Source organism: Oculina patagonica, chromosome 3 (assembly GCF_052425735.1).
Source record: "Oculina patagonica isolate OP01 chromosome 3, crgOcupat, whole genome shotgun sequence".
Taxonomy (NCBI): Eukaryota; Metazoa; Cnidaria; class Anthozoa; order Scleractinia; family Oculinidae; genus Oculina; species Oculina patagonica.
Genome location: NC_135760.1, coordinates 22,070,352 through 22,093,966, shown reverse-complemented (window position 1 = coordinate 22,093,966; position 23,615 = coordinate 22,070,352). Strand labels below are relative to the sequence as shown.

General features: G+C 39.6%; 2 protein-coding genes and 1 non-coding gene across 4 annotated transcripts; 2 read left to right on the top strand and 1 right to left on the bottom strand.

The window, feature by feature from the left end:
- Positions 1–1,644: 1,644 nt before the first annotated feature.
- LOC144647062 (uncharacterized) lies at positions 1,645–4,854 on the top strand. 2 transcript variants are annotated; one of them, XM_078506805.1, is made up of 4 exons: positions 1,645–1,733; positions 2,509–2,853; positions 3,390–3,736; positions 4,648–4,854. In XM_078506805.1, exons 1-3 carry the CDS (start codon positions 1,673–1,675, stop codon positions 3,716–3,718), a joined length of 735 nt encoding a protein of 244 aa, XP_078362931.1. In that variant the 5' UTR covers positions 1,645–1,672; the 3' UTR covers positions 3,719–3,736; positions 4,648–4,854. The 2 variants fall into 2 exon arrangements, with proteins under 2 accessions (XP_078362931.1, XP_078362930.1); XM_078506804.1 differs by having other exon boundaries at positions 3,390–3,747; positions 4,660–4,854.
- Positions 4,855–4,875: 21 nt separating this feature from the next.
- LOC144647063 (uncharacterized) lies at positions 4,876–22,121 on the bottom strand. The gene is made up of 14 exons (XM_078506806.1): positions 22,006–22,121; positions 18,346–18,791; positions 16,059–16,228; positions 15,339–15,512; positions 14,162–14,514; positions 13,506–13,785; positions 13,112–13,329; positions 12,415–12,683; positions 11,575–11,645; positions 11,436–11,485; positions 10,463–10,825; positions 8,476–8,740; positions 6,867–7,143; positions 4,876–6,143 (listed from the first exon to the last, which is right to left on the bottom strand). Exons 2-14 carry the CDS (start codon positions 18,780–18,782, stop codon positions 6,047–6,049), a joined length of 3,024 nt encoding a protein of 1,007 aa, XP_078362932.1. The 5' UTR covers positions 18,783–18,791; positions 22,006–22,121; the 3' UTR covers positions 4,876–6,046.
- Trnaf-gaa (transfer RNA phenylalanine (anticodon GAA)) lies at positions 15,104–15,187 on the top strand. Its single transcript has one exon. It is a non-coding gene; the product is annotated as a tRNA-Phe (tRNA).
- Positions 22,122–23,615: the final 1,494 nt, after the last annotated feature.

The window sequence follows — 23,615 nt, the reverse complement described above, 5'->3', positions numbered from 1 at the left end:
GCAAAACGTCTACCAGAATGCCTAAAATAGCGTTTCTGGAATTCAAAAAATGGAAATTTACTCGTTGGAGTATACCCTCGGACCCCCTACTTTGTTATGTACCTAGAAGTATCAAGTCGATCCCACCAACTATTTGGCTACAAACAATCACGTCCCATCAAATAACCAGTAAATCAATGCACTAGCAATATTTCTGTTATCACTCAGTTAAACTTCAATTTTTTCTGATATTCTTAATTTCGCTTGATACGTTTTACTTATCAATGATTTAGGATTACGAACGGGGGGGGGGGGGGCACTGTAAAATTTCTGATTAAAAGGGGGGTATTATATTTCATGGGCACTGTCTATCATATCCCACCAGCCCCACCCCGTCCCCCTATCCCATTTAAAATGAACAGTCCCTCAGGAAATAGGGAATAATGAACTGATTACAGAGAAAATTTAAAAGTTAGTAATGAATGAGTCGTAAAAAATGTGAAGGAATAATGAATAAGTCTTCCACCCTGATGAGTACGAAAAATTGCTGTTTTCACACTGAGCCACAGGCGTTCAATTTCTTCGTGTTCGCGTTTTTTTGCGCAGTAATTAGTTTTAATTCTCGTCAGTTTTTTGTCCAGTTTTTAGTTTCTTTGTTTAGCGTAGTTCATTATTATGTATTTTTTGTGCAAGTTAGTTTCTCGGCGTCGTATTATGTAATCGTTTATTGTTAATTTCGTAACATCATTAGCGCTATCGTTTGTTTATAAATCCGTATAAAGTTTCGTGTTCTTTGGTTTGGACATTAGTTCTTGTTTTCCGGAGTTGCCGCATAGATCTTGTAAGTAATCGTTATTTCTTGTCTTTTTTCGACTCTTGTTCCGTTTAGTTAAGTTTCAAGTTTTAGTTTATTTATTCTACGTTTCTCTTTGTTTATATGTACCGTATTTATTCGATTAAGCTCCCAACCTAGAATAAGCGCCCACCTGAAATAAGCACCCACCTTAAAAGTAGGAAAAGTTAATAAGCGCCCAGCCTCGAAAAAGCATCCACCCCGCCCCACCCCTCCAAAAAAACCTGAAGTATACAAGAAGAGTATTGAACTTAGTGACAATTGGGTTTAATGTTGTTGACTAAGTGCTACTAAAGACTTTTAGGAAGACCAATGTTTTCTTAGTATTTTACAGAAACTTTTAAGTAGTAGTTAAAATTATCCTCTAGTACATCTTCACGCTTGTTATTTTTTAAAGTTTCGTTGTAAAATAAACTTACTAATTAATGAAATGGGAAAAATTTTATAAGCAAACACCCAGCCTCGAATAAGCGCCCACCTCAAATAAGCGCCCACTGTGCTGAAAGGTCCAATTAATTAATAAGAGCCCAGGGCGCTTAATCGAATAAATACGGTAATCCAAGTAAATCGCAAAGTTTACGCAGGTATTCAAGGCGAAGTCAAAACTGTAGCAGGAGTGTTTGTTACAAAAGGTTTTTATTTAAAGATAGGATGTAAAAATATTGCCGCGACATCAAAAGTTGTCGGTGATAGAGAGGTGTTCGTATTAGATAGGTGTCCGTACAAGGAGCTTCGACTGTGTTTCATTTTCATTAATATTCAATGTCGATCTGATTTAGTTACATAGAAGTTTATTGCTGTTCCAGTTTTCAGAAATCATCATCCAGTTTGGACGTTACAATGAGGGTCTTGATCGTTTTCGTCCTGGTTGTGTTGCCATCCATAGTTCTTGCTTTTGAACGTAAGTGATCAGTAAAGTTTTTAAAGATACTTTAGTACTTTAGGGAATATATTAATTTCTTGATAAGACTACGTCCGACAACGTACCTTACTGAACCAGTTAAGTTAACTTTTGAAGTGTGGGACTTCTTTCAATCACGATACGATGATTGCAACCCGTTCCGGTTCGTAACTCATTTCCTGATATGAGGTCTGGGCAGGGCCGGGTGCAGGGATCTTGGTTAAGTTAGTTACATTTTTGGCAAATTCTCAACTATCGGTTAAAATTTCCGTCCATTTCTCAGCTATCTGTTAACTTTGCAGGTGATAGATTTAACTATTAGTTTAAAAAACGTGTCTTTTCTAGGCTGACAGTCAAATTTTGACCAATATTAATACTGCATCAATTTTATTTACTATTTACTTGAGTAGTAACGCCGAAAAACACTCAAATGAATCAACCGTATAGCTATAGGTGCGACTGTTAAAAAAAAAGAGCAAGACCCTCTCAAGGCTACTAATTAATTCTACAATAGTAAAAAAACTTCCCAACGGACCTCTCGTGATACTGCTCCTTTAATTTATACTCCTAGGGATACTCCATATAGTGGACTATGAGAGCCGGGGAGGTTTCTCCCGAAATGGGAACCGTTTTCAGAGGGTAGGGATTTTAGGAGTTGAAGAATAGGAAAGGGTAGTGGAAATGCTATTAAGGTATTTAAATCATTTTCCTTTGATTGCTGTTTGACCCTGTTTCAACTCACGTAAGTTACCTTATTATGAAATGGTACTTGCAGTTGGCGATGACGTCATAGCACGTTGGACAAACAACAAGTATTATCGTGGCATGGTTGCATATTCCCCATCCCCCAGTGAGATAAAAATCTTGTTCGACGATGGAGACCAGATTATCCACAGCGTCCACGACGTTTCAGCGGTTATTTATGATCGAGCCCCTAAAAATGTTTATGTTGGACAACATGTGATGGCCACTTGGAAAGGAAGTAAAAAGTTCTTCATCGGTTTTGTTACTGAGAAGAGAACTGACGGGAAATTTAAGGTGGTGTTTGACGACAATGATGAGGATTATTTCTACGGTGGCGCTCTTCGCGAGTTTGTTGATCATAAGAGTCCACAGGAAGGTAAGTGGCATCAGAAAATATCGGGCCGAAATAACCGTCTTGATCAAAAACCAGTTTGTAACAAGAATATGTTAAAATTTGATCTCTGTTTCTCGGGAATTTTCCGAGATTAAAATTGATTTTAAAATCGATGTTTTGGTAACCTTGTGAACAGGCTCTCCGGTCGAGGACTGAATGTTTTGGCAAGTTTAACCACAGGGCCCCAGGCTTACGTTATGACCTTCCGCAAAACAACCTGTTTTGTTTGAAGCACTTAACATTGATTGCATCCAGATCTAATTAAAATATCTCTGCAATATGATCAGATAGATCTCCAATGCCGAAGAGACTAACAAAATTCTATCTTAACCAAAATATACTAATAAAATTAAAGAAGAAAACTTCCCGTCTCCTTTGCCTGAACCAATAAGCTATGTGGCGTCTCTCTGTCGATCTGTGATACTTTAGCGGTAGTAGATTTAACTTCACCTTAACCTTAGTTATGGCAAATTGAGAAAACACATAGAATTGAACTTTCCTTCTTTTTCATAAAACAGTTGGCGCACGCGTGCTTGCGCGTTGGACCAATGGTCTTTACTACCGAGCCTTCGTTGTCTCGGCAACCGCCTCGAGCGTATCTATCCTCTTTGATGACGGCGGCACCATTACACACCAAAAATCTGACAGCACTGCTGTTATTCTTGACGTGCTCCCATCCAAGACGGACTTGAAGTCCAAACCGCGCGTCATCGCATTTTGGCCGGGTGAAGTAAGGTACTACCCTGGAGTCATTAAGTACGAAAATCATCTTTTGTTCCATGTGAAGTTTGATGACGGAGACGAACGTGACGAGGAGCTTTATCAGATAAGGATTTTGTCTGCTTGAACCACACAGTGGAAACGGGTAAGATAATGGTGGCACGGAGGCAAGCATGGTCGAGTGGTTAAGGGCGCTGGTATTGTAGTCCGGAGGTCCCCGGTTCAAGACCTGCCTTGCCACTAGCTGGATTTGTTTCTCGGTTGTCCCGAGTTCAAATCCTTGATCACGCTTTGTAGATAGCCAACTGGTCTGCCTCCTGCCAGTTGGCATTTTTAACCTTGTTATGTTCATTTAAAATTATTTGTTTCCTGTTTCAGTGGCATGCCTGTAAACTAGCTATCTCCTTGAGATATGAAGCTAAGTGAATGACCACTATAAGAGAGGGCCTTAAGGGGGTAAAATGAGAAGTGGGACTACTGGGAATGGGACTGGGAATAAAAAAACCAAATAAACAATAGAACAGCTACTGGGATTTGGAAAATCGGGAAAACAAAAGGCTGGGAAATAGGATTTGGGCAAAATTTGGGCTGGGAAATCAGGGGATATAATCCCAGTCTCTTTCCAGGACCCTTCTAAAAGTAAGTGTATTGTAAGCTGTCTGTTGGGGTAAAATGGAACTGGGTTGACCTAGCTATTTGTTCAATGGGAAAATAGGATTTAGAGACTGCTATTCACAAACAAAAAAATGGTAATGGGACTGCAATTTAGGCCAAGAATAGGCTGGTGAATTGGGTTTGGAGGAAATCTGGGATTTATTACCCATCCGTATTTTACTATATGAAGACGCTGATTTAGTTATAAAATATAACTCAGTCTTAATTATGAGGAATAGGTTGTACTGGTAAACAAAAAGGTTAAACTTCCAAACACGTACATGTTCAAGCGCCCAAAGCTGACTAGGAAAACAAAATCAGTTTTTATAAGATGTCGTTGATGAGTTGAAAAATTGTTTGTGTGATTTGCAAGTTTATTTTATTTTCCAATTTTATTTATAGGAATAGGAAAAGTTCTCCTGAAAACTGCATCCGAGGGGCTGGAAGATGTAATTTTAATTACTAAAAAAATTAGTGGTGCTTGTATAAGTGGCTTTAGGCGGTATCAGTTTTGAAAGAGTGTATCTAATAAACTTTATTTGTGGGCATTACGTTGTACTTTTCCTCATTTCATGCTTATAAGATTTTCTTCAATACACACCACCCCCCCCCCCCCCCCCCACCCCCGTGTTAGACTCGGAAAACCCTGATGTTTGTGGGGGAATTTTAGAAACGGACAAACTCGACCCGGTCTTCTCATTCGATTCTCATCGTCCCTCCCGCCATTTTATATAGTGGAGAGGACCCTGGGGACGAGGTTGGAGAAACGGACAACTTAGCACCCGGAAATGTCTCCAAGACGTCGGCTGATAAATCACAAACTAAACCAATCAGAGCAATCACAATCAAACTCCCCCTTGTTGGCAAATATCTGATGGTATTAATGGCCGTTTCTGCAGGGCATTACTTTAACTTCAAATAGGCTTTCTTGTCACCATTTGGACGATTTTACCTTAGCCTGCTATAAAAGGGGACATAGGCAAAGGTATTGATTTTCTAACTAACTAGAAGTTTAAGCAAAAAACATGTTGTTGTTTCGACTGATTTCCCTTCCCAACAATGCTTTTTGTTAACTGTTGAAGGCTCTTTAAAGTGTGCATTTGACGACAAGCTCTAAATAGTGCATCAGTCTTAAATCTCTGTACTGTTTTCCTTTCCAAAAGCTGTACATTGTTTTACATTTGTTTTCCCGAGTTAAAAAATTCTATGACAATTAACTTTGATTAAAATATATTTCTGCGATTTTTAGTAGCTCAGAATGATTGAGTCAGATATTTTTCTTTGATCCTTTTGTTTTTTTTTTTTTTCTTTTCAAACAACCCAAGTTTCGCTTTTCTAGACTGACAACTGAATGTTGCATGTCGTCAAATGTAATCTATCTAACTACAAACGGCATTTGACCAACTGAAAAAAAAAAACATGTCGATAGGGATCAGATCCACTCGTTATATTTAGCGAACTGGTCGTTAGCGAAACCGCTCGTAGACGAAACGACCGGACACTCTTTGAACAATTCTGCAGAAATAGCAACTGCGAGTTTCAATGACGTTCTATCGCCCAATAATTAGTTTTTGAGCCATTCAGAACTCAATAAACAACATTAATGGACGTGATATGAAAGTATATACAATGTGTATATGTGCACGCATTTACAATAAATAAAAAGCAATTAAAGTAAGAACATTGATCTTTTTGCTGCTCGTCAGGAGTCCTCAAATTGTTTATTCAAGTGAGTAATAGTTTACAGAGTAGTTGCCTCGTCGTGCAGACTGTTTCTGTTTCTGTTTTTTTTTCTTCACTTTCAAAGCGTTTTCAAACTCCTGATGGCGTTTCTGTTCCTATCGACGGCGATTTTATCAAAAAGCGGAGCCACAAGAGCAGTCCAACCTGTTTGGTGACTGAAAAAAGAATCAGAAACGATTTAAAATTGTAGAAGAACATGATTCAAGAACGCTCCAACCAGCAATGGGTGTGTGTAGAAGTACTTTGTACTTTTTCTTAAAGGAGAAGTTCATTCCAAAATGGCGCTTTTATTTCTTCACGCCAACGGAAAGGTAATTCCAAGAGAATAGTCACCAACGTTTCAGCTGTCAAAGAGTATTCAAACCCTTTGAAATCTTTGTCTGAAGTAGTCGAAAAATTGAGAACCGGCCACCGCCATCTTGGAGTGACGGAGCAGTCTCGCGATGTATGTGAGACGTCATGATCAAAGAGCTCAACCTGAAGTTTAGTATACATGTAATCATTGTTTAAATACTTGACACTCCTTGTTAATTTTGTATTGGCTTGTTTTTCGAAATGCCTGTTTGTTTGTACAGCATCATTTTGCACAAACTAAACTCCAAGAGAGTAAAAGTTGAGCTCATTAACGTCACGCATACTCCAAGATGGCGGTGGCCGGTTCTCAATTTTGAAACCACTTCAGACAGGATTTCATAGGGTTTGAATACCCTTTGAAAGCTGAAATTTTGGTGACTGACATATCTTGGAATAGCCTTTTCGTCGGCGTAAAAATAAAAAAGTGCCATTTTGGATTGAACCATCCGTGTGCCTTTTGGGTAATTATCGCCTTTTTCCTGACTATAATTGGTGGATCCTACACAGAAGGCCTGGTTACTCACCTGGCGCCACATCCTCTTCCGGTTTCTGGCTCAAAGTACTCGTAGAACAGCACCAGATGGTTCCAGTCCTCGTCCGTTGCGTATCGCTCCTCTTTACCATGACAGGGTCTGTGACCGAGTTTGTCCGGGAGAAATACTGAAACCAATCGCCGGGAAAGCTCCATCGCTACGTCTCTAAGACGCATTAGATTTCCAGAACCGGTTGGACATTCAACTTTGAAACTAGTTCCGTAGAAGTAATCGTAACGTTTGAGTGCTTCCACAATCAGGTAATTGACTATAGCAAAAAAAAATAATTGAGTTGTTGTCGTTGATCAAAAAATACTAGTAATACGTGACTCGCAGGGTCTCGCGAAGCTCTGAGTTGGGGAGAAAGGGGGGGGGGGGGGTGTTATAAATAAGGAGTGGATTATTTGAAGTTGAACATTAATTGAATTGAACATATTCAATTTTCCACAGTAGGCAGGAAGATATATTTGTTGAATTTCCAGTGGAATCTGAAGGAACTGCGGCCAGATTCAACATATTTTCTCACAGCTTGTTTTGTCACTGGCTCCTCCACAGAAAGCACAATAAAGAGTGCGCCCGCGAGTGGCCGGGGGCATAAATTATAGCCTCAGGCCACGTAACCGGTGATTTGTTATTGTTGCCTAGTAACGGGCATGGCCGCGACACCCTCGTTCCCAGGGTCTACTCCGCTTTGAAGATGGCGGCTCTTTCTGGTTCGTAAAGAGGTATAAAGCGTTGGGAAGCGCAGGCAGGAGCCCGGCGCAGGCTATTTTCAAAATCATCGACAAATTATTGGATAGTCGCATTTTGGACATTTATTTGAGGAGGATTGCGCCCCTGATGGCGATGAAAGGTTTATAGCCTGAATAGGTGTTGAGGTAGTATTATGTGGAAATCAGTGTTTTTTTAATCCGAAAAGAAAAACGATAAAAATGAAAGGCTCAGGATTCGAACCCACAAAAAAAAAACCCTAGCCGGATTCGAATCCCTGCCCTCAGTCCCGAAGATCTGATTTCAAGTTCGACGCCTCACACCATTAGGCCACCGGCGCGCGGCCGTGTGACGTCATTTCCGCCACACACCAAGCTCACAAATATATATGACCGTAAACTCCACACGAGATTTCATCCCCCCTGAGCCCTTTGAGGGACAAAATTATACACCCCGCTACGCTCGGCCTTCGGCCTCGCCTCGCGGGGAATTAATCCTCGATGTCTCACAAGTGACTAAAATCAAATTCCTCCTCACAGTATCAATTTCCCATCAAGAGAAAATGTTATGAGAATAAATAAATTTATCACCAAAAGAAAAACTGCTTTAATCTTCGTACAGATTCTCCCATTTAATACTATAATAATACTATATGTATGGAGATCAGTCAAGAGAATTTGTATGTGGATATTGGCACTTAAACGATTAAAACGTTACTTCCATTAGAAAGCTGAAATCTCATTTTAGCTCTCAAATGGGATATTTATTGACCCTAACTCACTGACTTTCAGTGAGGTGGTGCTAATGAATTTTCTGCGCGACGACATTTTGGATTTTTTGACGGTACGTTGTTGCTTTCTTAGAGATACGTTTGTTCTATTATACTTACCACAAAACCAGATTGGTCCCCGCCAGTTACTGTTGCCGCCAAACATGTAAGTGTTGGACTCGCCTGGAACATAATCCACTTTGTATTTGTTTCCGTCCAAGTTCAGCTCATAAGGATGCTTTTCATGGTAACGAGACACAGAGCGGATGCCATAAGGCGACAAGAATTCATCTTCATTCAACATGTACCACAGTAAACTACGAAGCTGTTCACGGGAAGGAATTGCCAGCAGGTACGAGTTGTCATTTGGATTCAAGTAGGCGATCTGTTTAAAAACAAAACAAACTTGAAAAAGCGTAGAGCAGAGTAGAGTAGAGTAGAGTACAGTACAGTACAGTAGGGTAGGGTAGGGTAGGGTAGGGTAGGGTAGGGTAGGGTAGGGTAGGGTAGGGCAGGGCAGGGCAAAGCAGAGCAGAGTAGAGCAGAGTAGAGCAGAGTAGAGTAGGATAGGGCAGGATAGGGTAGAGTAGAGTAGAGTAGGGTAGAGTAGAGTAGAGTAGAGTAAAGCAAAAGTTGAGTATATGTAGAGCTTTCATTCACTAATAATGTAATTAAATTCGACGTTATTGACGTATATGTATAGTTTTCGATAGTTTATGCAGATATAGAGTATCTGTAAGGTTACAAAAGTATATGTAGAGTATCTGTAGAGTATCTGTTGAGTATCTGTAGAGAATATCTGTAGAGTATCTGTAGAGTATCTGTAGAGTATCTGTAGAGAATATCTGTAGAGTATATGTAGAGTATCTGTAGAGTATCTGTTGAGTATCTGTAGAGAATATCTGTAGAGTATCTGTAGAGTATCTGTAGAGTATATGTAGAGTATCTGTAGAGTATATCTAGAGTATATGTAGAGTATCTGTAGTGTAGAGTATCTGTAGAGTATCTGTAGAGTATCTGTAGAGTATCTGTAGAGTATTTGTAGAGTATCTGTAGAGTATATGTAGAGTATCTGTAGAGTATCTGTAGAGTATCTGTAGAGTATATGTAGAGTATATGTAGAGTATCTGTAGAGTATCTGTAGAGTATCTGTAGAGTATCTGTAGAGTATATGTAGAGTATATGTAGAGTATATGTAAAGTATATGTAGAGTATATGTAGAGTATATGTAGAGTATATCTAGAGTATATCTAGAGTATATGTAGAGTATCTGTAGAGTATCTGTAGTGTAGAGTATCTGTAGTGTAGAGTATCTGTAGAGTATCTGTAGAGTATATGTAGAGTATCTGTAGAGTATATGTAGAGTATATGTAGAGTATCTGTAGAGTATATACTAGTTATGCAACGCTTTCGAGTGGTATACTATGGAATATCCCACGAGTCACTTGTATTTTCTCGGTATACACACGAGCCTTTAGGCTTAAGAAAATACAAGTGACAAGTGGGATATTCCATAGTATACCACGAGAAAGTGTTGTGTAACTATTTTATACCATGCCATAGAAAATACGCTTACTAAATTTCGTCGAGAATACAGTCGCAGCGCACTATGGGAAGGTTGGGTTGAATACCGCAAATATACAACGGCTTTCCTGTATTCTGATTGGCTGTATTTTCTATGGCATGGTATAAATGTACAGTATCTGTAGAGTATCTGTAGAGTATCTGTAGAGTATATGTAGAGTATATGTAGAGTATCTGTAGAGTATATGTAGAGTATCTGTAGAGTATCTGTAGAGTATATACATCTTATTCGATGATTTAACATATGATACGCGCGGATATTTTGCGATTTGCGTAGTATTTAGTGTACTATAACGTACTGTAGTGTAGGAGTGTAAAAAGAGATTTTGGTTTAGTAAGGAAAGACTGAGCTGAAAAGTAAACCCAAAAGAAGTAAGGTTTGTTATTTTATAAGACTCGATGAGGTAAAATGATCAACAACATTGCTCAAAGATAGCTACCGAGTTTACTAAAAAGATGGTTCGAAAATTACTGGGCAGCGTATATCGGCTTTCATCGTAAAGAGAAAGAATGACCAAAGTACCTGGGAGGCTAGGTCTTTCCTGTTTTCCATAAACCAGTTTAGCCGGCTCCTGAAACCGGGCAGCTTATCCAGGTACTTTCCATCTAACACCCAACAGGCCAGCAGAGGAACCAGGCCAACCATGCTACGCACGCGCAGAGGAAAGAACTCGTCTCCTCTGTGGAAGTGATCGTAATAGAATCCGTCCTCCCGATCCCAGAGTCCAAACCCATCCGACATTTGATTAATAGCGTCCGCGATGCTGGTGAAATGTTCTAAGAACTTGGCAGCCATGTCTTCGTATGCAGCGTCGTTTAGAGCGAGCTCTAAAGAGATGTTTAGCATCACAACAGAATATAGAGCCATCCAGGCTGTGCCGTCCGCCTTTTCGAAAAAATAACACCGAATTATCAGTGGAACAAAACTGAACTAAAGATTGGGAGGTGGATAGGTTTTCACTCTTTAATTTTGTAGACAAAAAATTATTGTTCTTCTTCAGATCCCACTTTCGCGAGTACCGTAAATGATCTTATAAACAAAACAAATAGGAAGCGTAGTTTGCTCGCGGAGTAAGATACAAAACAGAGTTTGTGAGTAGGAGACTAATCTAATCTTCGCTAATGCAAAGCCTGGAGACGCCGTTCATAGTTCAATTTCGATGCATATGTCTTCATCGTCATCGGGGTCAACAATGTCAGCATCGTTACGTTGGCCTATTTAATGTTCCAGTCAGGCAAGAAACTAAATAAATTGCATGCTTTAACTCTATGGAGCATTTTCTTGGTTTTTTGAGGTGATTCTTGAAAGGGGGCGTCTATTAGACACGGGGCGTTTATTAAAGGGGGCGTCTAACACAAACTTTGCACCTCAAGGGGGACGTTTATAAGATACGAGGCGTTTATTTGAGAGTGGGCGTTTATTACATCATTTACGGCATTTCTTTACGATGGTTTACAAGGAACTGCGTTAACTTAGAACTAAACTAGATTTGTACCTGGCAGAGGCGGTCTCCAGGAGGAAGAGGCTTAGATCTATCAAATAATCCTGCAAGGAATAAAAGTAAACCAAAGAACTATGAGCTGAAAAACAGCATTTAAAGACGATCGATCACTGAGAGTGTGATGTATACTCACCAATGTTATCAAGGCCAAGGAACCCTCCCCCGAAAATATTCTTTCCTTCAGGATCCTTTCTGTTCACCCACCTGCAAAGTAACACAAAATTTTGTTCATATATTTATGTAGTTTATAAACAAAGAAAACGTATTACATACACAAGTCTTTCAGAAAATGTCCGATAATTCACAAGTTGAAAACTTGCGTCCACTTGCGTCTCCGTTTGGCCAGGACTTGCGTACACTTGCATTGACTTGCGTTCACTTTAGTCGAGATCAAATTTGCACTTAAGTTTACGCAATTTTTTCACCATTTAGCCACTCATCGCAAGTCAACGAATTTTTTGTAGTTTACTTGAAATACTGAATTGCAGCGCGTAGCATTTTAATGACTTTAAGCAAACTTGCGTGCAATTGCGACTAAACTTGCGTGTCCGTTCGGCCATCCAACGTACGTCTGTACGCAAGTTGAACTTGCGACTACTTGCGTCCACTTGCGTTTCCGTTTGGACAGTGCTTTACAAAGAGAGTGTGTATTTTTTCTTGGTGTGTTAGAACACTGGGGAAGACTTTCATTGATGATCTGTAAATTATGGTCAAACTTCTTGCACGCGATTAGCCTTGTGTCCCTGGCAAACACCTACCTTCTTACGTAAACCTAGCTTATGTAGCAATAAACTGTCCCACGAAGAAAAATTAAGAAGCCATAACTCAATGAAAGGTTTGAATAAGTGTTCATTTTGATCGAACACTAAAGATTTCGTGCCAAAATGGCTTTTTTGTTTAAAACGCTTATTTGACCTGCACAGTTGCAACAGAAAACGCCTCTAGCTATAGCTGGCTATCACGTCTTACTTGCCATGTAAAGTTGAGAAGAAGTTTCTGAAAGCATTTCGCAAGAAAGACAGTGTCCTTCTCTCCAGTCCTCCCGGTCAGCTCGTACACTCGGTAACAGGCCAGCGCGTGCACGGGTGGATTGACGTCACTGAGCGCGAACTCATACGCGGGAATCTGTCCGTTTGGTGCCATGTAAGTCTCGCGAAGGAACAATAACAACTGGTCTTTGGCAAACTCAGGGTCGACTTTGCAGAAGGGAAGCATGTGGAAGGCTAAGTCCCACGAGGCGTACTAGAGGACAACATAGTTGTTTTAGCTAATTTTACAACTACAACTTACTTCTAATTATTGTCTATAGACTTAAGAGTGAGAGGCGCGGTGGCCTAATGGTTAGCGCGCTGGACTCTGGATCGAACGGTCCGGGCTCGAGCCCTGGCCGGGGTCACTGTGTTGCGTTCTTGGGCAAGACACTTTACTCTAAAAGTGCTTCTCTCCACCCAGGTGCATAAATGGGTATCGGAGAAATCTGGCTGGGGGAGACCCTGCGCTGGGCTAGCATCCAATTCAGGGAGGAGTAGAAATATTCCTAGCCGCTTAACTCAGGTCAAAACCGGGATAAGCTCCGCCAGTATGGGCCACTTGGTTCGGGGCTTCCCTTAGAGTAAAGACTCACAGTCGATATGGTGTTAATCTAGATCTTATTTCAAGATGAAACTCACCCATGGGTACTCCCACTTGTCAGGCATGGAGATCACATCTTTGTTGTGCAGGTATTTCCAATCCGAATTCCGTCCCTGTAGACGATCATGAGGCGGGCAAGGCATGCTGGGATCACCCTTCAGCCATTCGTCAATTACGTAATAATAAAACTGTTTGCTCCAAAGCAATCCCGCGTAGGCCTGGCGCGAGACTGTCACCTCGTCATCTGACAGGGACTCTAATGATAGAAATACACGCGAATCAGTGAAAGCTGATCTAAAATTGTCACGAAACATTTTTCCTTTTCGGAAATAACGCGAAACGCAAGGGTGGTATCAGCAAACTCTCCTTTTAGGACCATCCTTTCTTATAATGAATTCGGATAAAATATAATTACATAAACAAATTTTTTACCTGGTATGACAGTCTTGTAAAATTCATCAGCTTCATATTTTCTCCTGGTAAACACTTCATTAAAATCCTTCTCATTAAATGGCAAAGGCACTTTATCACTGCAGGCTAAAAGGCGACAACGAATTATGTGCTGTTCTTCAGAGGGAACCGTAAGAACATAATGCGCTGCCATTTTGGTGCCTTTCTTGAGTGGATTTACAGCATCGGTTTTACAGTCGATAAGGTAGCGATGAAATGCATCTTTTGTGTAAGACGAGGCATTAGCTGTGTTGTAGAGTTTCTGATGAAAAATTAAAAAAAGAGAAATTGTTAACAAAGCACTCAAGTTTTCTAAGGAAAAATATCGCCTTTACCAGTAAGGGAGTATGTTTTCAAACCATTTCTTGAAGTGAACCGAAACTATCAAACTCGTGTAGGAAAAAGTAATGATTTGAACATTTTTGATTTTAAGACTGGCTACGCCATAATGTCACGTGAACGGAAATTTGAGCAGCGATTGGTTAATGGTTTGTTTCGGTCGAACAATCTCGGCCTGAACTCAACTTTTCAATACTTATCGATTGGGAAGCTTTTAGAATTTTGTAAATGTGCATGGAATAATTATTAATAAAATGATTCGACAACCAGTTTAGGAAAGTTATCAAACTCCACTTTACCTCAAAATTTGTTTCATTTTCTGTGAAAATCAGTTCTGGTGTTAGTCCTTCCTGGTCCGAGTCCACAGTAAAAATGTATCTGCCTAGACTTTCGTGATGACATTCCACGACACCGGGTGCTATTTGAATCAACTTTGGCTTTCGCATGCACCTTTCCGGCTTTGAGTCGCACGTGCACGCCTCGTGATCACAGCCCCAGCTCCACGTGTTCCTGAACCAAAAGGTCGGTAATACGTGCACCCGCGCTGTATCAGGTCCGCGGTTAGCTACTGTTATTTTGATAAGAACATCATTGGGAGTGTTCTTGGAGTACTCTGCGAAAATGTCCCAGTAGCGTCGCTCTTCAAACACGCCTAAAATCGTAAAGACGAAAATTTAAATGAATAAATAAAAAAGCAATTTACGCAACACCTTTTCTTACAACTCTTACGTAAACTGAGATAAAATAATGCAAGGTGTATCAAAAGTATTGATATACTTTCTTTTAAGCTAGCTGAATGTTTTTAATTTCTCGACTATCTTTCGTCAGTGTTCATGATGTTCGTTGCTTTCTATTTGGCAGCAACCACAAATATTTACGACTTTAGCAACAATAGAAGCCCATAACATATGGTATTATATTTTTGGAAACCGTTTCTACATCTGCCGAGATAGCTCAGTTGGGAGAGCGTCAGACTGAAGATCTGAAGGTCCCTGGTTCAAATCCGGAGAACTCGCATGAGTTCTGAATAATCCCGGGTCTCGGCAACCTTTTTTTGGTTTTCAATCAAACTTTTTCTAGTAAAAACATTACACGTTTTTTGTTGTTGAAATAATTGTTACTTCGAAATATTCCGTTTTCAAGGTAGAACAAATTTTCTCCAAGAAACGATATGAAATTCTCTGCAAGTGACAGAAATTAAAACTGAAAATGTTTTCATTTATTATTTTTGTTACTTACGCCGTGGTTGCCGAGATAGCTCAGTTGGGAGAGCGTCAGACTGAAGATCTGAAGGTCCCTGGTTCAAATCCGGAGAACTCTCACGAGTTCTGAAAAATCCCGGGTCTCGGCAATTATTTTTTCTTCCATCCTTTCTTTCTTTTTTTGCAAGTAATAACGAAACAAACTAAAACGTTGTTTTCGTATATACAATACAAATAAAACTGGAAAGCCACTTTTTACCATGTTGAAACTTACCAGTATCAGTCAGTTCAAACTCTTGATCCTGTTTGGTTCTTTTTCTATTCTCGCTGACAAGTCGTTCATAAGGATATTCATTCTGTGGGTATTTGTAAAGAGCCTTCATGTAAGAATGAGTTGGAGTGGAGTCCAGATAGTAATAACATTCCTTCACATCTTCGCCATGGTTACCTGGCGTATGAGAAACAAAATAATCAGCATGAACAATTAAATAAACTTGAATAATGGCTTAATTGTTTTCTAAAAAGTCGAGTGGTACTCTTAAAGCGGTTATTTTAGCTTTCGCGCCTCAATTAAATCTTTGCTACAGTAAATTACGCTGGTAGAAACAATAGCTAACTCTTATGCTGGTTAATTATCTTAATTTCGTGATTTTAAAGGTACAAATAAGTTCTTAAATACCTTAAGGTTACAATTTCAAGTAAGTTTGTTCTTTTACTGAACATTTCTTTCCATATTAGCCATATGTTCATTAATAACTGAAGTACACGATATCACTATTTTTTTTACAATTTTTGAAAAATCGCTAAATTTGCTCAGGAAAAATCACTAAAATTAATCGGCCGCTAACAATAGTAACCTAGAGGCCTAGGTATTTCAGTAGAGAAGAAAATGGCACAGTAAAATCATTGCAAAATCGCTATGAAATCAAGGTATAAAGTTCTTTGATGCGGACAAACTACAAGAATTACAATATTCATTAAATTCTTTTCCTACCCTCATTTCCAGTTAGTCCAAAGAGCCTTTCTTTCAGAATTGGATCTTTTTCGTTCCACAAAGCCAAACCAAAACACAATCTACATTCCCGGTCCGTGATTCCTAGCAAACCGTCCTCTCCCCATCGATAAGCGCGTGATCGGGCGTGGTCATGAGGGAAATAGTCCCAGCTGAAAATCGAGAGTAACACGTGACTATGCTTGCATGAGTTTATCATTAAAGTAAATATCTTTAAATTTTAAACAAGCCACAGGCGGCCCAAGCTCTCTATCAGATTACCTTTGGACGTGACTCTTGCTTACGAGCGGTGTTGTGTTACAAAGATTCGATTTCTAAGGGTTTGTATGGGAAAAAACGGTTTTGCTTTAAAAGTACCGTATTTATTCGATTAACCGCCCTGGGCGCTTATTAAATTTTTGAACCTTGAGAGTGGGCGCTTATTCGAGGTGGGCGCTTATTCGAGGCTGGGCGCTTATTACATTTTCACCATTTTTAGCAAGTAGTTTGTTTATTTCGCAACAAATGAATTATAATAAAACGCGAAGATGTACTAAAGCAAAATCTAACTGTTCATTGAAAGTTTTTGTAGAATACTTAGAAAACTCGGGCTTCGAGTCAATTTCAATCGCAATTTCAATGACAATCAATACTCCTCTTGTGCACTTCAGGGGTTTTGTATGAGGGAGGTTGGGGTGGGCGCTTATTCGAGGCTGGGCGCTTATTAACTTTTCCTACCTACAGGGTGGGCGCTTATTCGAGGCTGGGCGCTTATTAACTTTTCCTACCTACAGGGTGGGCGCTTATTCGAGGTGGGCGCTTATTCGAGGTTGGGCGCCTAATCGAATAAGTACGGTAAAAAAATGTATATTTTGTGAATAAACAGAATAAAGTTGACTTAGGTAAGTCAACTTTATTCACAAAATATACATTTTTTTTTACTTTTAAAGCAAAACCGTTGTTTCCCATACAAACCCTTAGAAATCGAATCTTTGTAACACGACACCGCTCGTAAGCAAGAGATCGCGTCCAAAGGTAATCTGATAGAGAGCTTGGGCCGCCTGTGAACAAGCAAGTTAATTTACTGCAAATCACGTACATGTAGGAAATCAACTTCGCGCGCGATCGCGTGATTGTGCACGTGACGCGTGAAAAATAAAAATTTAAAATCCACTGCGACTCTTTAAGGAGACCATGTCTTCGCATATAAACATGAGGGATATTCGCTTACATCAAGAGAATACTTAAGTACGGCTCCAAAGGGGTCGGGTCAAGGGCATCTTATCGAAGAGAGCCCTTAACCAAGGTATTTCTTCGTTAAAGGAATCTAGAATTTTATTTGTACAAAGTTTTTCTGGCGCAAACAGTTATATTTCTACCACTTCGCAGAAGTATACATCTTTTCTCGCAGCTTAAGTAGCGTATGAACATGCTAGCCTAAGGGAGGTACCATTTCAATAACCGGAAATCACAAATATGTAAACAAACGTTATTTTAAGGGAAAATAATCGGCGGAAACAATTATCCCGAGGGTACTTGATCGTGTGTTCTTACCAAGACCCGGGATTATCAGTTGAGAAAATCGCCGCTACTGAAGCCTTGCAGTGTTAATTTCGATCTGTAAAACCGTTTTTGGCGCAATCAAACAAAGAGAAAGACTGTTGTATGTCGAGATAAGCAGGAGGCGAGAACTTATATGTTCAAAGTACTTAGCTTTTTTTTTAAAAAAAGAAAAATATATATTTGGATTTCTTGCGCGCAGCTAGAGGACACGTGACCTGTCAGTCAAAAAGAATAGGTGTTAACAATTTAGTTGATTTCCGGAAATAAAAAGATCAGGTAATTTTTTTTTTAGTGTGAGTTCTTGCTTCGTCCTCGAAGATGACACATGAAAAATAAACTTGTCAAGATGAACAAAAAGAATGACACTTAGAAATAAACCATTCAAGATGAAAAATTAGTTTTTAAATTATTGGATAACAAGTTTACGCTGAGAAGAAATCACAGAAATAAAGGATCGACGTGATCGTCTTTGGAAATGAGTGTTGACTTTAATTGATTTATAGACAAATTCTCCCAAATGATATCATAGTAAATGTATGAAAAACATTAGGAGAGTTTTGAAGTCGACCTTCGAGTTAAAAGAGTAAACATTGTGTGTTTCTAAAAACAAAAATATCATACAGATTTGATTGAACTGTGCAAACGAAAGAGAAATAAATATTAACTGAAGAAATAAAGAGTGCAATGGGATTAAAAACTTAAGAAGAAAAAGAATAAAATTTGTTACCAGTTTCCATCTTCTGAATAATCTTCCCGTACCGTTCCCCATTGCCTCTCGGACAAATAAGGTCCCCATTCTTTCCATCTGTTATTCGGGTCGATCTTATCGACTTCCAGTCGCTTGTGTTCCTCAGTCTGCTTTTTGCAGATCAATGCTGGTTGGGAGTGTTTCTTTCTTCGCCATATCTTGAACGAAGCTGTTGAATCGCTTATTTCATCGCTAGCTGGCTTTGTCTTGGTGAAATGTGCGTTAAAATAATTTCTGACGGATGGGAATGAAACAGATCCATTCACGAAATATTCCCATATCTTATGTAACTCCGAGTTGCTCCTTTCGGCCAAACTTTCTTTTTCGCCAACTTCACGACGCAATAGTATTTCTGCCACTGACCGGCGACGCCGTTTTGTGTCCAAATTCCCTCTAGAGGTAGCTCTGTAGTCCATTGACACGTTCTGTGAAAATTAACAAATTGATGCAAGTGCATATCACTGGTACAGCCTTTCTCAAGGTGCAGTCTCGATCTGCTCGCTCAAAAACAAAAATACGGCTTTTATCGGTTAGCCGTTGCCGGTCAATCTTGTTAAGGTAACGGAAAAACATGACATCAAAGGTAATACGATTTTTATTTTGTTTCAAACTTAGTGAAGTCGTGCTAACTACCACTAATATTCCAGGATTAGTTCTGTCGTGTGTGTCTTGCACGTGCTAGCGGAGTGGCGGAGGTAGTGGAATGGGTTCTGCATGCAAGGGGCGTGCAAACTGTTTATAGCTCAAACATGGGGGATCGCTCAAAACACGATCATTTGTTTTGATGGAGGTCAAGTTTTCCCCTTAAATATTTTAATTTGTACAGAAAAACATTGTTTTCTAAGAACAAGAACAGGGCGTAAAAAAAAATTCCAGCGAGAAACTCACGAAAGTAGCAGTTTTTTCTTACGTTAAAGTAATATTCATCTTCATAAGGGATGTTCGCACTAGTGGCGATCAGCAAATGAGGTCAAACAGTAAAAATATAACTAACACCAAAATAGAGGACGGAAAATTCAGTGCGTGGAAGATTCCCCTTAGATCAAATTGCCTTTTTAACTCGGTTGCACTCAAACGAGAAATTCGCCGAAGTCATTTCAAGCTCAGTTCTGGGTATAAAAACGTGATTTTTTCCTTAACGAAGCCTATTTGGTTGGGAACACCGACAACCAAATGCAATCAAAAAGAGAAAGAAAGATTTCATCGGTCGTAATCGAATTCCCGCCAAAAAACATATGGGTGGTCCCAAGAAAATCACGGCAAATTTTTTTCCTGTCACGAGATTCCACAACTTTCCTTATTTCTAATATCTGTTTTCTTGTGCCAGAAGAATATTTTTTCACGTCATTGACACAGCCACAAAAACCGCAAACATACTCTGGTTGCCAAACGTATTTTGCAGTTCTCCCCTAGGACACCATACGCAATCGACCTCGCACGCAAGACTCGTGATCTTCTTATGCCTTCGTAATTTAATACCGTCAAAACAAACCATTTTTAACGAGTTCATCTCGATATATATAAGAATCGCTGAAAAAGTACGTGAGACAAATTTAGTCGCTTAATCGATCTGTAAAGCCATGACTTAGCGTATTTTTACCGGATACAGTATACCCATGCCAAGCAGGATTAAAGCCTTTTAACAGGAAAGGGACTTTTTCACGGTAAAACTTGACTCGCATACGAAGGGAAGTGGTCGTCAATAGTTATAGCCTCGTGCTCTCTCGTGCCGGATGGATTACAATGTTTATATCGTGATGCTCGCCGGCCGGTTCCAGCATGTAAAATAATTTCAAGCGCATCGTATGCTCATTCGCCGTACACGTGAAAACTCCTTGTTTTGTAACTGATAGCATCAAACAAAACAAACAAGCCGTCGGTCCCTGTTTTAGCAGTTTTTGTAACGACTATATAATAATGCGTTTTCCTTGATCTCCAAACCGTTCAAAATTCTCACTTCTTTAATCTGGATGAAATTTATCTTGGGAAAATAAGTCCTATGGGATTGCATATATTTGGTTTTGAAAATCGAATTTGTTACAAATGGTTAACAGAAGTTTAGGAATGACTAATTGCTGTGGATTAACCGTAAACGGTTTAGGCCAGTTTACCCCAAGGATTGGTTTGGGGGGGGGGGGGGGAGGGAGGGGAGAAAAGGGTTCTTATAAGCTATATACGGTACGTACCGCTCACAAGAGAATGGTTTTAGAGCTTTTTGGTTTGAATAGACTGTGACAAAATTTTGCCTTTCGGTCTGAAATATGTTTCTCAGGCAGGCTGTTTGTGTTATTATGAGGCAATAATCTGGAATAAAAAGAGAAACAAAAGCGACCAATTGCAAAGAATAATATAATTTTATATTGCACGTATAAATGGTGTAGTTTACTAAAATGCGATTAGAGACCACTTCAGGTCTGACATTGGGTAGAGTTTATAGAGGCCGCGTCTGAAAAGGGAAATTTTGGAAAAATCAAGTCTTTTGGCGATCATTATAGGGTAAATGGCAGCGAGCACCAGACGGTATCTTCACACCGGCCCTCTCCCACCCAGGTCCGACGAAACGTAAAATTTTAAATTCATTATTTTTATATTATCGATATTTCACCACATAACCAGCCTGACTGAGAGTTCTAATCAACACAATAGACACAATATAGGTATTAAAGTCCAGTTTAAAATACTTTTGAATGCATAGGGCCACACAAGGCAGAAATAAACCACTTGACTCAAGGCTCCCAAGTGGAACAGGGCGAAAAAAGAAACCGGCGAGCGAAACGAGCCGAGCGTAGCTCGCTTCGCTCGCCGATCTATTTTTCGCCCTGCTCCATTTGGGAGCCTGTTCGCAGGCTAGTGCTCTACCCGGGGTGCTCTAGGCTCTCTTGTTTTAGAACTGCCTTGCAGGAAGTTTGAATAGTTACACCCCTCTGTAACAGACCCAGTGGAATATTTATCTTCACCGGGTTTGGGGAAAAAAGTCACTGGGTTGGCCAATTTCCCACTGGGTCGGCTTATTTGGGCTCGTTTTTTAAAAAGGTTTATTCGACAAAAGTCACACCGCACAGTCTCTGGGGAAGCACAAAAATGGGCGGGTAAAATCGAAATATTCGCTGGGTACCGGGGAGACTTAATTTCCACTGGGTAGGGGAAAATAATCCACTGGGTCGGGTTCCACTGGGTCTGTTAGAGAGGGGTGTATAGTTTTACACTGTTTGAATGGATGGCTCTGTCTCTCGGCTGATCGACGCTCCAGACAATTACAAACACAAATGAAAAAATTGTAAAACAAGCAAGTTTTCTGTTTGTTCTTTTTTTCGTTTGAAAAATTTTCCTTGATCGAGCAAATGGCTGATATGGTACGGAGGCTAGGGAAGAGAGAGGCAGAGGGGACCGGTAAGGGGACAGGGCAGGAAATGCGAAAACGACTAAAAGTCATCAAACGTTAAAATGTAACATCAAAATAATTGTACAAGCTACAACATATAGAATGCAAATTAATACGAAAATTTAGTGATAAAGAACGGACTAAGTTTTTGACCAAGCCCCTTTCTTGAGTGGGTACGGCGACACACCATCTTAAGATAGTACTAATCCTCGGGGACGTCACTCGGGAGCAGTTAAAAATAAATAACAGCCACTTACATTTCTGTAGTACACCGTACTGTACTGTCCACTTTCCCTAAAAGCCTTGTGTCACGTGACGCCCAAACGCCGTCCGTTTGCGAAAAATGTCGTACTCTGGCTGCCGTCTTCGTCTTATAAAAATTTGCAGCTTCTTCTGTACGATAATCCGACAATTTATACACATTATCTGTAAGGAATATCTTAAATGAAGGGAAATCCGTCATAAAAATAATGACAATCAATGCATCCGCTGACGTCGGCATTAAGGGTCGCTGTTGCTAAGAGACAAGTGTACAATTACTTTCTACATATACATAGCGTACTGCACAGCATTTAGGAAAACAAAAATCTGCATAGTATATTTATGAAAAAATTGGAAACGCCAGGAAAAAATTCGCGCAAGATCATGCATTTCTTTAGGATTTGTGTTTAAGAATTACCAGTCTGAAAAATGTATTTTTTTTTTTTCATGGAAGGTTCCGTGTCAATGGCCTTAAAAGAAATCGCCAACGACACAAACTTCTTTTAAAAACATCAGCATGTCAGATAAAGAAAAAAGAAATTGTGCGATGTCAGTTCGGTATTGTTTCTCTTTTATCAAGATGAAGTTTGGGATTTGTTTTTCAAATTTTTAACTTCGGTAGTCTTTGGAGAGAAAACCTTTACCAACGTGTGTGATACAATTTAAAAATCACGTTTCTTTGCTTGAAATAACTCGACGTGATGAAAAAAGGTAAAGAAGCTTCAGAACGGAAGCTGATTATTTTTCAAGTGCTTATGTAATTGACTCGGAAAACAACCGAGTTAGCCACACCTGAAGACAACTAAAGCACCATGTTTAAGACTGCCAAGGCGAAAAACACTGAAAGGAAAAACGTTACAATCTCTAACGGGCTTCTTGATTAGAAACAAATGTACAGTTGTAAAATCGGTGTGAGACTAGATGCAACAAATAGTGTTGCAATATAGAATTTGAAGAATATCGGTTGTCTATTTGTTTCCGGGTACAAGGTCAACAGCGTCGTGTGAGCAAATATTTAAGGATGTCAACCCCGGGATGTCAACTAATTAACTAACCGAGGTCCTTAGAGTATTATCTTTACAAAGTATCGAAATTAAACATCGCAGTTGTGAATCAATGAAAAGCAGATACAGGCCAATTTTTACCTGCCATGAGACGGAAACTTGATTATTAATATATTGGCGGTGAAACACATCATACATGTGTACTACTGGTAAAAAGTAAAGACTACGGAAATCAAATTAAACTAAATCATAAGTATCTTGATCAATAATGATTTCTTAAAGCATAAATAAGCGAACATTCACGTTAAAAGCCGACGTTTCGGCGTCATCCTGACACCATTCTCAAGGCAAAGTGAATAAATAATGCGATATCAGTTTCTATATTCTCTACGAATTAACATAATAACAAAGGATCACAAATTCTTCAAGTGAACACCTTTGCGCGAATCGAGTCCGTTTGCACGTTTAGGGATGGTTTAAGTTTTCTTATGAAAAGCATCTCCTTGATTAGGCAATCAAATTTGTTGGTACATTTGGTAAGCACGCGAAATTGTTGTAAGTATACTTTAAAAAAAAGTGAAAGTACGAGTAGGATATTTTCA

Bases quoted from the DNA above. Each gene is read 5' to 3' on its own strand.
- LOC144647063 (XM_078506806.1), bottom strand. From the start codon at position 18,782: ATGGACTACAGAGCTACCTCTAGAGGGAATTTGGACACAAAACGGCGT. The intron at 16,229-18,345 runs GTAACAAATTTT...CTCGATTTTCAG, and splicing joins TATTCAGAAGATGGAAACTG to CTGGGACTATTTCCCTCATG. The intron at 14,515-15,338 runs GTAAGTTTCAAC...TTACGATTTTAG, and splicing joins GTTTGAACTGACTGATACTG to GCGTGTTTGAAGAGCGACGC.
- LOC144647062 (XM_078506805.1), top strand. From the start codon at position 1,673: ATGAGGGTCTTGATCGTTTTCGTCCTGGTTGTGTTGCCATCCATAGTT. The intron at 1,734-2,508 runs GTAAGTGATCAG...TGGTACTTGCAG, and splicing joins CATAGTTCTTGCTTTTGAAC to TTGGCGATGACGTCATAGCA. The intron at 2,854-3,389 runs GTAAGTGGCATC...TTCATAAAACAG, and splicing joins TCATAAGAGTCCACAGGAAG to TTGGCGCACGCGTGCTTGCG.